The 16,086-nt window shown below is 39.7% G+C and overlaps 1 protein-coding gene across 3 annotated transcripts; it reads left to right on the top strand.

The window, feature by feature from the left end:
• The first annotated feature begins 16 nt into the window (after positions 1-16).
• Positions 17-14,436, top strand: GYG1 (glycogenin 1). 3 transcript variants are annotated; one of them, XM_088171166.1, is made up of 8 exons: positions 17-139; positions 3,305-3,440; positions 5,350-5,524; positions 5,860-6,022; positions 9,220-9,346; positions 12,483-12,702; positions 13,376-13,426; positions 13,645-14,436. In XM_088171166.1, the coding sequence occupies exons 1-8, from the start codon at positions 133-135 to the stop codon at positions 13,804-13,806; spliced, it is 1,041 nt and encodes a 346-aa protein (XP_088027292.1). In that variant the 5' UTR covers positions 17-132; the 3' UTR covers positions 13,807-14,436. The 3 variants fall into 3 exon arrangements, with proteins under 3 accessions (XP_088027292.1, XP_088027293.1, XP_014741651.1); XM_088171167.1 differs by lacking the exon at positions 13,376-13,426 and adding an exon at positions 13,033-13,114; XM_014886165.2 differs by lacking the exon at positions 13,376-13,426.
• The last annotated feature ends 1,650 nt before the right edge of the window (positions 14,437-16,086 follow it).

Below are 16,086 nucleotides of genomic sequence, written 5' to 3'. Positions count from 1 at the left end.
TCCTCGGGGCGGGGCCTGCTCCCGCCGCCGCAGACGCGCCGCTGCTGGCCCCGCCCCTATATAAGGGGCGGCCTCAGCGCAGCCCCGACCGCGGCCGTCGCGTCTCCCGCAGCCGACCTGCGCTCGGGCACCATGGCAGGTCAGTGTGCTCCCGCCCGACTCGCGCCGCCCTTCGCGAGGGCCACGGGCCGCGCCTGCGGAACCGCCACGCGCTCCCGGCTGGGGGCTCGCTGCGGCTGCGCCCGTTTGTTTGTGGGCAGCGTCCCGGCGGCGAGCGGGCTCTGGCTGGTGGGGGCAGGCGCTACCCGCGGGGGGGGTCGGAGCCGTCCCGCTGGGCACCGCTGTGCGGTCTGAGAGGACGCGCACGGCGCCGGTTCTCTCCGCGCCTTAACTCGATGCTCTGCCCCAGGCTCCGTCCCCTAACGGAAGGGATGTAGCCGGCGTGGTGGGGGAGCAGGATGGGCCGGAGAGGCCACTTGTAGGGCTACAGCGGCTCACAGGGGAAAACCCAGTGTCTCTCCTGAAACGCCGGAAGAGCTTGTGATTTCTGTGATTTTGATAGTTTGCAGTGAGTAGGTCCTTGCTCGTTCTCCACGTACGTGTCGCTCCGGTTTTTTTGTCGGTCCCCGCCCTCGATTTTCACCTGAAGTTGTCAGCAGAGTCGGTTTCATTTTCAGGTCTGGAAGAGTGCAGGAAGTCTTTCCCCCGATGCATGTCTTGATAAGATGCTCCTGTCTCTAGGAATCCCTAGAGAGATAAAAAAAAAAAAAAAAATCAGATGTACTAGCACCTAACTCAGAGAATAGGAGGAAAGGCAAGCACCTGTGAACTCTGGCTATGCCTACGAAAAATCTTCCTGGGGAATTTTGAAATTATCTGGGACAAACACTCCAGTAACCTCCTGCATACCATCAAATGAAAGATTGCTTCTAGCTCAGACTTCCAGGATGCTTGTAGGTGTGTAAGGGCTAGCACAAAAAGTCTTGCAGAGAGATCTTATGGCCTGTGAACTGGGCAGCCAAAGGAGTCTCTGAAGTAGCATGGTTTTGTCTGGGTAAGTCAATTAGGAAGCTGTGCAACTGCCTCTCATTCCATCTGCTTTTGCAGACATAATGTCACCAAGAGTTCATTATGTTTCAGGCCTCACAGTGCCTGCTGTGTAAACGGAAGATTCTGTGGAGGAAGTGTTTACAGAGAAGGGGAAAAGGACGAGAAGGGAGACCCACACAACTGAAATACCTGTTGCTTAGGTAGAATGGGCTAGTCTTTTGCAGATACAACTTCCATAATAAGCACCAGCTGGTCTTGCCCAAAGTGTAGCATGGGCTCATGTACTTACAAGTGTACTTTAGATACAGAATAGAACATAGTTTATTCAAAAGTTATACTGACTTAGATGGTCTCCAAGTTGGCAAAATTCACTTCCTGTCAAGCAGTTGTAAAGTTTCCTCCTAGAGCTGGAATGCACTATGGGGCTTCTTAGCCTTTACTCCATCATGAAACTAACTTTATTTCTCTGAAGACCTTTGTATGTGAATATTATGTTTCAAGAAGATGAGACAGAGTAGAAGTATACCTGCTAACAGGTCAACGAAGAAAAGACCTGTCTTTCAGTGGCAAGGTCACTTTAAAAATTAGTCTTGCATTGCTAGGGGGAAAAAAAAACCCCAAGCAATATTCAGATGAATATTGGGCACAATCCCACTTTGTCTACACCAGATTTTTAGTGAGCTATCTGAGACCGTAGCGTCAGACTTCCACGTATTGAATAGTAACGTGCAAATGACCTAGTGAAAAACCCTGTCCTATTAAGAGGATGTTTATACAACTTAAAATGATACACACTTGCCCTTTCAAAGAAACATAAAGTTGTTCTGCAGACTTGCTGAATGTGAACTAGTACAAATCGGCAGCTAAAAGTGAATTGAAATGAAATCTTTATTCCCGGCATTATAGAAGCTTTTTTGATCTTCATGATTGACCACTATAATCTAAATCCCTTGGGACTAGTTGGTTTTGCTGCTAAGCAAAAAAGACGGTTTTGTAGCTGGTCTATAGATCTTGCAGACCAGGTTTGCAGAGCTTATAGGCAATTATGGTATATGATTGTCTGTCTTCAACTGTAAAGGGGGTATTAAGTTAAAAAGATATTGATGATGGCTGCCTTGCGAACTTAGGAGTTGTGCCAACATTATTTCTGAAAGGAGTCAGTATTTTAATCTTACTACTAAGCTTGATAGTAAACCTCTTAAGTGCCCAGAACTCTCACTCTGATCAAACTTAGTTAACACCTTCTGTAAAGAAAAGAAGTCAAAGTTGCTAAAATAAATTTGACTCTTGAAATTCTTAGGAAGAAACTGTTTTGCTGATAAAGTGAAAAATGGATTAGTAGAAAAGAGCATGCTTTGTAAAGGGATATAGCTTTGAAAGAGGTCTTATGAAAATAGTTAACTGTAAACTGAATAACTTTTTAAAATTACTTGTGTGCTTTTGTCAGTCCCATTCTGGTAGTTTAAAATGGCATGAAATAATGCAAAGCTTGTGTAATATGGCTTCAATAAGTACTATATGGCAAAACAGTCTGTCTTAAGCTGTATTTAAGATACAGCTGGAGCAGAAGATTATAGTACCTCTTTCTGCTCAAAGAGTAAAAATTGCTCCTGCAAGTTTTAAACTCCTTTTTGTATTACTAGTTACTTCCCATTTAAATCTTGCATTCTTGTGACAGAGCTGCAATCATGGGTTGCAGAACAACTCATCTGCAAAATCCTGAGCTAGCAAAACTTCAAACTGTTGTCCAAGATATAATTCAATGCTTGCTTTCATTAGAAAATGAAATGCAAGTTTTATGCTGCTTTACTTTCAGGGTTGAGAGCTGAACTTAGAGAAACTCTACAAAACCCTACGAACTTTAGACCAAAAGCAAGCCCACAGACTGCAAATACTTTTTGCATAATAGCATATTAGTGGCCAAAGTAGGGCTCTTTAGAATTTTGGATTGTCTCTACATTTTGCATGACTTATTTAACATGTGGACAAATTTGAACTGGTGTACTCTTGCAACAGTCTTGATTTTTGTGGGTAATTTTACTGCATTTTGCCATGTGTCAAGTTACCAATAGCAAATATAGCTATGCAAGGAATCTACTTCATTGAGTCATGAAGGAAGGCCCTACGCACAGAATTAAAGGGCACATCTTAGAGGTCTCACAGCATGATTACCCAACAATACTAGGTTTCTAATGTGTCTGTCTCAGAATAAAGTAGTGGATCATGCTAACTTGACCAAGTTCATTTCTTCCAGACCAGTCTTTTGTGACTCTAGCCACAAATGACTCCTATGTGAAAGGAGCATTGGTACTTGGGTCATCCTTGCAACAGTACAGGACAACAAGGAAGTTGACTGCACTCATAACTCCTCAGGTCTCAGATCTTATGAGGTAAGGTCACTTACATACTTCAGACTGCAACAGTTCCTGCAGATATGCAGGTTGAAAAATGGAAGTTAAATTCCTTATTAGTAACCTTTCAAAACTCTGGAAGCTAAACAGCTACTTTCAGCAGAACTAAATTTATCTATGCTATCTGGAGTTCTGCAAGTTCTTCAAACATGAAACTGTTTATGTTTTGGTGTGGTTTTTTTCCTTCCCTATGATGAGTTAAAGAAATAGTCTGCCATTAGAGCTCTAAACCATGACTTGATACTGATATTTCCGCTAGATCTATGCTCTTGTAGTCCTACTTAGAATTGTCCAACAGTGTGATGATATTGCCTGTGTGTTTGTTAATGCTATGTGTATGCATGCAGAGGTGGGAGCAGGGAATTGGTATTTATTTGTTTTGCAGAAGTATTCTTGATCCAGATAATGTAACACAAGCTCTCTTGAAATCTAGCAGACACTTCAAATTTTATCATGGGAGAAGCAAGCAAGCAGAGCTAAAGTAGCACCAAATATGTCAAATCAGCAGCTGAGCAGAGGCATCTAACAAGGTCACCACAGTACATCAAATGAAATTATCGGGCAATGCTTTCTACAGCCTCATTAGTATAGTCTCACTATGGAGTGGACTGGATTCTCTTTCCACGCGTAGGAGAGTTAAAAAAAAAAAGACAATGAAACAGTTAATAACTATGGGAACTGCAGATGATAGGTCAAGATTCTCTGCATGGGGAAGTAATTCTGAAAAGAGTTATCAATATATAGACACAATACAGAGGTGACTCAATGGAAAATTGCAGTGACTCTCCTTGGAGTCTCCTGGCAGCTGAATGGTCATGTCAATATTAAGATGTTGCATATAGGAACATCCATTCCAGCCTTCTAGGTGAGTGTTCTCTTCTAAGATGATCCCTAAATGTATCTATGTGCTAGTGCAAGCCAGCTAGTACTATGCCCTTAGACCAGTGATACCTACGTACATCGTGGTGTAATTGAAACTTGCATTTCTCGCCCTGTCTCCGTTAACAAAGTATGCCTGAAGTTCAAAGGCACTGTCCACACCAAACTGTCAGTATAAACTCTGCAAGGAAGAGTTTCAAAACTTGTTTACAAGCTCTGTGGCTCAAATTGTACTGGTAATTGCTGACCATTCAAGATATGCTGATTTACTGATGTTTCCTGTTTTAAGCAGCATGAACACCTTAATCTCTTGAACTAATGGTAATGCTGTATTGATGATAAAGCAAAGGCTGAATATCTGCCACAAAATTTTCCTACACTGCCTGAAAGTTTGCCACTCTTTAGTGAATATGATACTGGCACAGCACATTTCTGTACCCACAGCCATGACTAAGTCAGTCTTGAAAAGACTTTATGGAATAAAGTGAGTTTTAGCCACTGGGTCTAGTCAGATGTCTCAAGTGTCCCAGATGTCACAAATCCAGAGCAGTTTAAGTATGGCATAAAATTGTGTCTCAGCTGTTTGGGATTCAGCTACAGTCCTGCTCAAGCTACTCTGACAGCTTCCCATTTTTAAATTGCCTTCTCAGAGTAGACTGTTAAGTTGCCAGAAATTAGAATCTGGATGAAAAAAAAAAAAACTTTGTGCAAAGTTTGTACTACATAGCTATGATTTACTGAACATGATAACAATGGCAACTAAAACTCTGTGGAATGAAAAAAAAACCAAATCCAAGAGACTTCTCTGTTCCCCAAAATGTGCACATTACAAACTTTGTGGCAGACAGGCGTACTTGTGCATTCCAATATGTGCAGTCAACTCTTACTACTTTTCAGCAAGAGATGTTGTGAGGTTCTCTGTTATTCCAGTTCTCTTTACAGAATTTGTCATGTGGTCTGTTGTTGGAGTGACACTAGAACTAAATCTTGCCAATTGACTCTTCCCCAGGAGAGTGCTGGAAAAAGTCTTTGATGAAGTCATATTGGTAAATGTCTTGGATAGTGGGGATTCAGCACACTTGGCATTAATGAAAAGACCTGAGCTGGGCGTCACACTAACAAAGCTTCACTGCTGGGAACTGACACAGTTTTCAAAGTGTGTTTTCATGGATGCAGACACAATGGTAAGTGGCTGTGTTGCATGGCGCCTCTTAAAGACCTAGTATCAGGGTTGTTGGATTTTTTTCTATGGGTTGGTGGGTTGGTTGGTTTGTTTGTTTGTTTTTCCACAAGTAGAGGCAATAGAAGCCTTTTACTACATGGACTAGTAACAGTAAGAATATGTCTGCCTTTTAAACTAACTGTAATGATGTCTGTGGGGACTATTTCTGTATTGTCTTCTGTAAGATGAACACTGATACAAGAACTTTCTGTGTCTTAATGTTGATGCCAAAATCCATTGAAGTATGGTACCACAATTCCTAACCTAAAAGTATTTTTTAAACTCCTTTACAATTAGGTTTTGTCAAATATAGATGAGCTTTTTGAGAGAGAAGAGCTGTCTGCAGCACCAGATCCAGGCTGGCCTGACTGTTTTAATTCAGGAGTATTTGTTTACCGACCTTCCATTGAAACATACAGTCAGCTACTACAGTTTGCCACAGAGAAAGGCAGCTTTGATGGTATGTATTAATTTGTATTTCAGTGTAAGCTAGACTGAAATGGTGACAGTAGTTGGGATGGCTCAGTAAGTACATACATCTCATGGGGACTCTGTGTGATAGAATTCTCCATGTAACTATGCAAAAATTGTATCCTTCTCAGAAACAGAGGCTATCATTACAATATGTAGTAAAACTACTTTTTTCAGACTTCATGAAATAAAAACTGAGTTGGGCCTCCAGACTACCAGGTGTAGAATCATATAATGAGAAATCATATAACAAGAAATGAAATTCCAGTACTATGCTTCAGGCATTCCTAACTCTTAAGGCTTGGATGTTCTATCTCTACTAACTCAAGCTGCTGTAGAAAAAATAGTACTGGTCAACTTGAGCACAGCTTTAGAGACTCAAACATATGAAGATACAGCTCTCTTCTTCATATACTATGTGGTGGCTTCCTGTCATTATAGGGTGGTGACTGTCTCTTTCCCAATATCAAGTGCATGTAGTAGCCTTGGCTGCTTCCCACTATAGGTTACTTGGGATTGGCCACTGTACCGGGTATTCACTTGAGAAGCCAAGTTCTGCTGTCCTGTAAGTCTACAAAGTCTGTTACCATTGCAGTAACAGCATATGTCACTTGGAGATGGCTATAGTTAAAGGCTTCTGAATATCACTGTCTGTCACTTAATTTCATTATGTAACTACTGTGGTACAAAACAAAGTCTAACTTTAAAAACGATAGAAAACTATGTAAATAAGGCCATAAAATGGAACTCTCAGACGGTAATGAACTAGCCTGTTGACTGACTTACCTCTTGGTACTTTGTGAAAAGTAAAATATCCAGATGTCTGCAGAATAATCCTTGTTACTGCAGGGGCTCTTGTGTGTGGCCTTCTGAAGAACATTAGTCACAGTTGCATTTTCAATGCTACCCAATGAAAATGAGTACTGCCATGTAATAAGGGTCTGGACCTTGCTGTGCAAATTGATCACCAGCTATGGCAAAATCTATAGCATAACTTTGAATTGTTGCATTAAAACAAACAAAAGCCCCAAAAACCAAAACCAACCAACCTACTGCCAAGCTACAAGCTACTGCCGAGCTCAGGAACTTAGCAGGGAGAAAGGGAACCGAAAATTAAATTAACCTAGAGAGTAATAAAAGGGTCTGGGAAACATAGTAAGATAAAACTGTGAAGGGTTGCTGCTTATAATAGGACACAGGGATGCAAGCTTAACAACCTACCAAACTATGTGTAGTTGAAGTCAAGCTTGCAACTGCCTTGTCCACAGTAGGAGTAACTAGGGAATGGAAGTCCTTCCAGAATATTTCTTGCATGTAACAGCAGACAGCTGCCTCCTATGTCATGCTGTTGTCCAGAAATGGCAGAATGATGGCTACTTGTGTAGATATCTACTCTGTCTGAAAGTCTCCTTTCTAGATAATAAAGAACATGCCATGCAACTACTCTAGATATCATCTAAAAGTCGTGGATGGGAAAGGAAAGTTGGATTTTAGAAGAAATCTGGTAGTATTGCTACCTTAAGAATGTTGCTATTGCTTAGACAATCTTCTGACTCTAGCCTGAGATCCAAAATAGTTGCTTTTAGTCTTGCTGTATTGTAACCTTCATTGTCTGTAAACATGTAGTTAATATAAATACTGCCTGATTTTTCACCTTATGTCTGAGATCCTGTTTATATAACAACACTCCCAGTGACGTCTGAATTAGGACAGCTAGATGTTGCTTTCTTTGTCTGCTTTGGCACAAATGCATGCAATCTGAAAAAAAGCCGAGTATGTAAAACAATCTGAGCCAAAGTCCTGCAGAGTAAGTTAAATACACTGTTGCTGCCCCTTCTGTTCACTTCTGATGGATACAAGTTCTTCAAAAGTGCTTTCCTTCTTTTATGGATTGAGAGGCAAGTCAGAGGTTTGAAATTACTGGACTGAGTCTCCAGGCTGTTTCTCACTCTGCAATCTGCATGTACGCTGACAGCTGTAACAGGATACCTTGAATTTATATTTGTCAGTGTACTGTCCGTACATCTAAGTTTATGCCCAGTGTCTAGATACTTCAGCTGCAAAAAGCAAATTCTGCTCCAACAACACGGATAGTATAAACTTTAATACTGCCTTAAATCGAATCATAGGCCAATAAAAACCTTTTCCTGAGTCAGCAGAGACTGAGTGGTTGAGAAAATTAAATATTAGAATGAAACATTGTCTACTAACAAAGCTACCCATTTACCTACTCTTTAATAATGCTACTTGTGAATGCAGTGATAGGTGAAAAAAATGCAGCAAGTGAAAGTTGGAGGACTCTCTTCAATCTCCTTGATAAGAGGAATTATTGCCATTTAAAGACTAATTGTATACATTGTGAGAAAGAATGAATGGATATAGATAAATAGGTTTTCACTTCTCAATCACTGCTTATGAACTAGTCTGCTCTGGCCTTAAGGCTGTATTTATTTTTTTTTTTTTTAGCTAATCTACTGTGGAGATACCAAACAACTTCAGATTCACTTAACCTTGTAACAACCTCTACTTGCAAACAAGAGGTGACTCCTCTGAATGCAGATTGTTATCCTCATTTAGTGGTTAGTCAGGAGCTTTTTAGTACAGAACTAGGAACGCCTATTGTCTGTTAAGGAATTTGATGGAGTTTAACTAGATTAGTTGTCACCAAGGTTACATGTGTTTTTCTTATCAGGTAAGTGTGGAGGGAGATGTATCTGGGACTTCGGGTCTAACAGGCCACTGATACCCTAAGTCTGTCAGTGAGATGATGTTGGTCATGCATCTGTAAGCATAAGTAATAAAATTAATTGTTGCCATTTGATCTCCTGAGCTACATTTTTCCTGAAGCTGAACAGTGCTCAGTTGTACTGTTTTTATTGTGGGGTTCTTTTGCTGCCTTATAGAGATTGAACTTCAGCTGCAAAAGAAAGTGAATGGCAGAGTTTGTGAGCAGCTTCCTATCTTTTAACAAAAGCAACCCCATATACTGTTTTGTTCTCTGCATTTTTTGAATATTCAAAGGCTGCAAGGTTTACAGGGTTGTTCACAAATACAACTGTAGTGCTCTGTGCCAGACTTCTACAAGGCATGATAACTGCATTACCAACTCTTACTTAGTAAGGTGACTGAAAAAGATCCTCAAACAGCTGTCTGATGCTCGTAACCTATTAATGCTTTCTCTTTTAGGTGCAGATCAGGGGTTATTAAACACCTTCTTCAGCAGCTGGGCAACAACAGACATGAGCAAACATCTACCGTTTATTTATAATTTGAGCAGCACTTCTGTATATTCCTACCTTCCAGCATTTAAAGCGTAAGTTGAAAACTTCAACAAGCCCTTCAGAGCTTACATAAACTAATTTCTTGCAACAGAATGAACAGGCATGATGTGAGCCTACACAGGTTTTCTAGAAGGAGACTGTTCATGTCACTCAAAATATCATGATTTCTTCTCTTAAAAAAAAAAAAAGGTTGAACTGATGAAAGTCAAATGAATGATCTCAAGATAAACACAGAGAGACAGCTGTATCTGTAGCTTAAACCACTCATCCCTGGTGATAGCACTGAAGTTGATTTAAAGTAAGCACATTTGATAGGTCACTTGCAGAAAGAAAAACCACTCCTCCAGTATAGGATACAGTCTAATACAGTTTTCTAACCAATGGCAGTGGGCTCTTTAATCAACTTGACCTGAACTTTAGCATGTCACTGGTGCCCTTTCTTCACTCCAATTACTTAGTCTATTTAACCACCAGTAGTTACAGTTTCATCTAATCAACCTATACCATTCAAATAAATGTGGTGAACAAAGATTTGTTTCAAGCTAGAATTCTCTCCTAACAGTCTTTCTAGACCTTTTTCAGTTCCTTAAGTAACAGCAAGATGGAACAAAGAACATAGCCAACCACATATCGCTGCATGTTTCCTCTGTGACAAAACTTGGATCCTCCCTAGCTAGCAGCAATAGTTTGGCATGTGAGTAAACTGTATGTCAGAGGCAGGGTCACTCAAAGTGTTATAACAGTCCAGGAGAAAGGGGGTGGGGGGGAAAGAAGGGAAACTGAAGTGTAACACAGAAACTCTTTATCTATTATGAGGTACAGAAGTTGAATGCAAGGAAGAGGAAAAGTGCCAAGTGCAAAAAAACAATCTGATCTCCGAGTGACATCAGGTTACTAGTGTCTAAAGCAGCAGCTGGCATAAGCAGGGCTTGCTGGCTCAAGATCAAACTATGTCTTGTGATCAGAATACTATTTGGAATCTTGTCATGCTAAAAGTGGAACACTTATTTAAAGAAATATATGCAAGCCTCAGAATGACTAAGTAGCTGGATAGGATTAGATAAACTAACATCTATTGTAAAGTATGCCCTCTTTCCATGGCTGGCTGTTAGTCACGTGACCTTAATTTTACAAATTCTTTGTTGCCACAAAAGACTAATTGGATCTGGGAGCTCCTGACAAAAATCTCTTCACCCGATTGAATCAATTGCTTAACTGAATTAATCAGACCTTCAAAAATAGAATGCTGGAAGCACAGCCCTTGTAAGTAACATTCCCTGCTCAATAGGTGGAACAAGTTCCCTTGGTTAGATCAGCAGCTACACTCCTGATAATCAGCAGTTGGAATATAGTGAAATTTAAACCTACTAACAGCAGTAGCTAAGTTTTTTGCAGCTTTGTATAGCGAGACTAGATTTCACAGCACTCTCAGTAATCCTTTTTCCAAAGGAAAATGCCAATTCATGACAAATGCACTCTAACTTCAAAACGTTCATGAAGGACTTTTCTGGGAGATGTGGAAAGACAGATTAGTTGCTGAGGTCAGTGTGGACATAAAGCTTCCTAACAGTTGAGCTCAAATGTCAAAATAAAGTATTACGGGTCCAGAAAGTATCTAGAAAGCAGATGCTGAAAACATTGCAGAAACTTGGCATCTGTTGTTCTGACTGTAAGTGGACAAGATACCAAGAGTACATTTCTCCATTTGCAACAAATGTCACGTGATACTTCTTATGCATTCTATTCTCTAGCTTAACGTCTCTTGATTTTTGAACAATAAGTTTCTTCAGAACAGCAGCAGCCTAAGATGAAAATTCAGGTTGTTTAGTACTGTGACAGCTAATAAAACTAAGGTAGTGCCCTTATGCTAAGTCTTGACTTTTGGAGTTTAAAGTTAAAGCCTAGTAACTGGCCTCTTGAAGACACTTTTTGTGCAGCTAATGCAAATACTTGGCCTTTCATGCACACATAAGTCTTCATTCTGCAGTAAAATCAGATGTATTCAAAACATTGAAAATTAACATTGAAATACAGTCAAGGGCCTTAAAATAGTATGAAACCCACAGCCCCATCCAAATGCATACTTGCTTTGAATATTCTATGGCTTTTGAAACACCTGTATTGTCTCCACACATAAAACTCTTTAACACCTGAGCCCTGGTCAAAATGACCAGCATCTGTTTAATAAAATGTTAAATAAGCTATTTGATGTTACTGTCCATTTCAGTCATATTATGTTGATAAGAAAGCATAATGTGATACAGACTGAACAAGGGGAGATACTCACTGTTAGCAGAGAGACTAGTATTGCTTGTTCACAAAACTAAATCAAGCTGAAACCCAGTTCTGGAACTGTAGGAGAATGACATAAATGTTGTCTTGTTCAGTGTCAAGTGCTTGACTTGAGGTGCATCTCATCTATACTTTTAATACAGAAAAACATACTGATAACAGCTGGGACAAAGCTAGAAGTCCATATTGAAAATGGAGTTTAAATGGTTTTAAAAACAAACTAAAATAACCCTCTACCGCACCCATGCATGGCTGCCCACGCATGGTTCTTTAGGAAGTAGGGGTTGTCTAGCAAGATCCTGCTGCAGTGAGATCAGGGGTCTTCTGAAATGCCTTGGTTATACAAAGTTATTATTTTGCAGGGACATGGTCTCCTTGCAGTAGAGCCATCCAATGATCTGTTTCTACAGGGCTATAAAACTGAAAGGGTAACTCTTAACAGTGACCCTTTTCCACATAATACTTGTAATGCTTAACTCTCTGGCTTGCTGACTTTGGAGTAGAATCTTTTTCACTTTTAAAACCAGTTCCGATTACAACGGCTGCTTGAGACTGCTCTCTCCTGAGCTATGGACATCACCCTAAAGACTTGAGTTATCTGTAAGTATTTAAATAGCCCAGACCACTAGGTTTTGGCTGTATTCTGACTAGTGTAATGTAGAATTCAGTTTGCAGTTTTTTATTGTATTGCAATGCTTTCAGTCCCAATAGGCACTGGCAGTATGATCATTTAGCATTTAGCCTCCTAAATAGATTTATATTTCTGTTTCTGGACAAATAGAGAAATAGCAGGTTAAAAAACGTTATGTCTGCCTGTCAAAACTCATTTTCTAAACACATGTACAAACCGACTTCTAAAATTTTTCTGCCAAACAGGTTTGGTGCAAATACTAAGGTGGTGCATTTCCTGGGAAGCACAAAGCCATGGAATTATACATATGACTCCAGAACAAAAAGCATAAAGGGCAACATGGACGACCCTAAAATAGTTCACCCGGAATTCCTCAACATGTGGTGGGATACTTACATAGCTGATGTTTTACCACTACTAGAACAGCACGGAATTGTTAAAGAAATTCCTACAGGAGTAAATATGGTGCGTGCTCTAATGATCTTGTACATCCATACCTAAGTATGGATGACAGGTTATTTACCATTGCATCAATTTCCCTTCCTTCTGTCCATCTCAATGCATGGGTGTGGTTTAGTTTGTGAGATGCAGGGTCTTTTAGTTTTGTCCTTTTAAGCTTAGAATAAATAATACTACAAAAGAGAAGCATGCTAGACAGGTCTTGGACATAGCTTGCCTAAAACAAACTATGTACATGGTTAATGTTGCACCAGGTCTTATAATGCAGTAACTTCTTGGATGTAGTAACTTCTTTAATGTATACAGAGAAGAGCCTAACTCCTTAATGTGTTGCAGCTAATAAGGTTCTCAAGCAGAAGAACCCCAGTTCAGCATGCAAATATGTACATACAGATCTTGCATGGTGAATCACATTTAGGTAAGCCTAGGATAATTTGAGAATCAATACTTGTATCAACAGGCAGTGACGAATGCCAGTACTTATTAAAACCAAAGTAATGCTTCTAACTCTAGTTCTCATTCACAGAGTTTTGTAGCCTGCATCTGACTGCAGACTTCTTAGTCTTAGCTTAGTGCATGGACCATTTTAAGTTCTCAGCCTTTCTAAGACCAAAGTTACTGATCTCTTAAGATGTGCTTCTCTTGGTAATCTTGCATCTTTCTAACAAACTATTTGCAGCTATCGGGCTTGGTCTATACTCTGGCTTTCTCTTGTGGCTTCTGTAGAGAGGTATGAAGAAATTAAACTTTACTTTTTTCTTTTTTTTTTGCCTTGCTAACTTCTGTAACTGCTTTGTTATTTTGCTAGGAAAGCTGCACAATCCCTACCCATTGGCAATGCTTGCTACTGCACATGATAACATCTACTTTGTTGCCCCATTCTATGGCCTGTTGCTCGCTTTAGCTGTACAAGATATTTCTGTATTTTTACTCTGCCTTTCCTTTTAGGCAGAAGTTACAGAGGCAGTGTCCCACGTATCAGTATCACCACTATTACCAACTGAATCTTCAGAAGAACGCAAGGAACGGTGGGAACAGGGCCAAGCTGACTATATGGGAGTGGATTCCTTTGACAACATCAAGAAGAAACTGGATACCTACCTTCAGTAGAAGTGCCTGTCTCAAACAGTGGTGATGCAAGGACTTGTTCCAGAACTAACAGCTAGAGAGGTATAGATGGTGGTCAGTTACACTTGCTAGTAGCTTGAGGAAAAACTTCTTGGCTGAAGGCCTCTGCAGTGCTACAGATGAAGACTAAGCAAAAGCTAGGAAGCAGAATCCTTGGGCTACCTATTACTGCCCAATTTTCAATTCTCCCTACTAGATAAAACCAGGTATTTTCAGCCTAAAATTTCTTCTGTTTTGATCAATTGGCTCAACATATTATTTGAACTGGGTTTGTTACCTCACCTCATTAAGGTGATTAGCATTGGTTCCTTTGCTTGCTGTTTTAGATGTAAAATCTAATTCATGGGATTGCTCATACACTGGAGTGGTAGCCATTCTGCTTTACCATAAATGTATTAATGACACTGGGAATACATACCGTTGTAACAGTAATAGCACTGCTTTGCTCTTCCAGTCACAATTGCACTGAAATTTTGACCAGGTTCTTACGCACAGTGCCTGCAGCATGGCAGAATGCGTTTTTCAGTTCTGTATACTATGGGACTAGTAAACTGAGTTTTATCTGTTCCTTGCGATGTTGCACTTGATACAAAAATAAAAAGTTGTCATGCATTTCTGTCTACCCTAAACTCTTGAGCGATTAAAATAAAAGGAGCTCCAAAGCAGTCTAACTAAAATATTCAACAGATATAAATACCTTTTTAAATAAGCTTTGCTGATGCTACTCAAGCTCTCATTAGCAAATGTTCAGCTTTTAGTTCATAATTATTTAGAGGTACTTAGTCATTTGCCAGAGAGCTGTTTAGGGCCAAGCCCCACATTAGCTTGTCATAAATATAGGACAGGGCACTGGAGGAAGTAGCTGCTGAAGCTGCTTACGTTAATAACTTAAAAGTTTGGGAAGAAGGCATTTTCTTTCAAGTGACTAAAGAAACATCTTCCCTAATGTAAGCCTTGTACACTGAACTCAGTCTTAAACACAACTGTGATACTACTTTGGCAAAGAAAGATTACATAGCTGCTTAAGTAACTGTACCTACCCTGATAAGGAAAACTACTCTTTCCATGTGTAAAGACAGTAAAAGAAAGTGCTTTTTTGCCACACTCAGGTTACATGTACTCCAAGACACATGGAAAAGCAGTAAAAATAACGCATGGTGATGACAAACAGATTGGCTGTCATCTGTACCAAGGTTTAGATCTATCCTTTAGCCAAAAGTCTAAACAGAACAAAATTAGTGTTCTATGACAGCTGTACCTTGTATTAATCCAGATACTCTAAAAAAATATTACTTCATTATTTCCTAGCAGAGGAGGATTTTGGCTGGAATCTAGTGAGGGTGCTAAACCTTTAGCCTAGAGATAAAATAAACAACCAACAAGCTCTCATCATTTGCTGGTAAAGCAGAAGACGTAATATGAGTATATACGAGGTTGGTCTGTTTTAACTTGTTTTCACTACTTAATTGCTCTATGATTTAGTTGGTCACCATTTAGGAAAAATGCTAAAAGATGAGGTCCAAAACCAAAGTAGCTTGTAGAGTAGCTGAACTCCCAGTTGTAACTAGCCCTTTCCTGTATAGGTTTTTCTTTTGCTGTGTTTCTGTTTTTTGTTTTTGGGTTTTTTGTGTGTGTGTTTTGTTTTGGGGGTTTTTTTTGTTTTGTTTTGTTTTTTGTTTTTTTTTTAACAGATAAATTTGAAGTTGTGTGAAAGCAGGAGGGATTACTAGTTGAAGTAATGAAAAACTATATCAAACAAATATTGGAGAGTTCTGCATATTCAAAGACTGCCCTATGGAAAATGGTAAAATACTCTTTTTTAAGCTAAACAGTCTAAATTTTCCTCCCCTTGCCTGTATTCATACTTGAGAATAGGCACGTTACTTCTTTTTGAGCTTAGTTGGAGAGAACCAAGAAAGTCTAAAAGTATGATATTTATTACCTGCCTGAACATTTGGTTTAGCATGTAAGTTTTGTTACGTTAATACAATAAGATAAGGAGAGATGCTGAATAAGATGAAAACCAGCATGTTTTGGGTTAACAAATACAGTTAGTGAAGAAAGATAACCTGTGAAAATAATTCTGTTGTAGCCTCTGTAACTCATACTATGACCAAGTGTTTACCACAGCCTCAGAAAAGGTATGACATCTATATAAAATTCTATGCAGCTTATTTTCAATAAAATGACCTTTATGTCATCATTTGCCACCATTTCCTTCACAATTGCTGCAGGCAGTTTTTGCAGAAAAGCAGAGATCCC

The sequence above is a fragment of the Sturnus vulgaris genome, chromosome 10 (genome assembly GCF_052056855.1).
Source record: "Sturnus vulgaris isolate bStuVul1 chromosome 10, bStuVul1.hap1, whole genome shotgun sequence".
Lineage (NCBI taxonomy): Eukaryota > Metazoa > Chordata > Aves > Passeriformes > Sturnidae > Sturnus > Sturnus vulgaris.
Note: the sequence above shows the minus strand (reverse complement) of the source record. Positions and strands in the feature narration are given on the sequence as shown.

What these genes read in the sequence shown, in the direction of transcription:
- GYG1 (XM_088171166.1), top strand. An exon ending in TCATGGATGCAGACACAATG is followed by an intron (nt 5,525 to 5,859) that starts GTAAGTGGCTGT and finishes CTTTACAATTAG; the next exon opens with GTTTTGTCAAATATAGATGA. An exon ending in CTTGTGGCTTCTGTAGAGAG is followed by an intron (nt 13,427 to 13,644) that starts GTATGAAGAAAT and finishes CTTTCCTTTTAG; the next exon opens with GCAGAAGTTACAGAGGCAGT.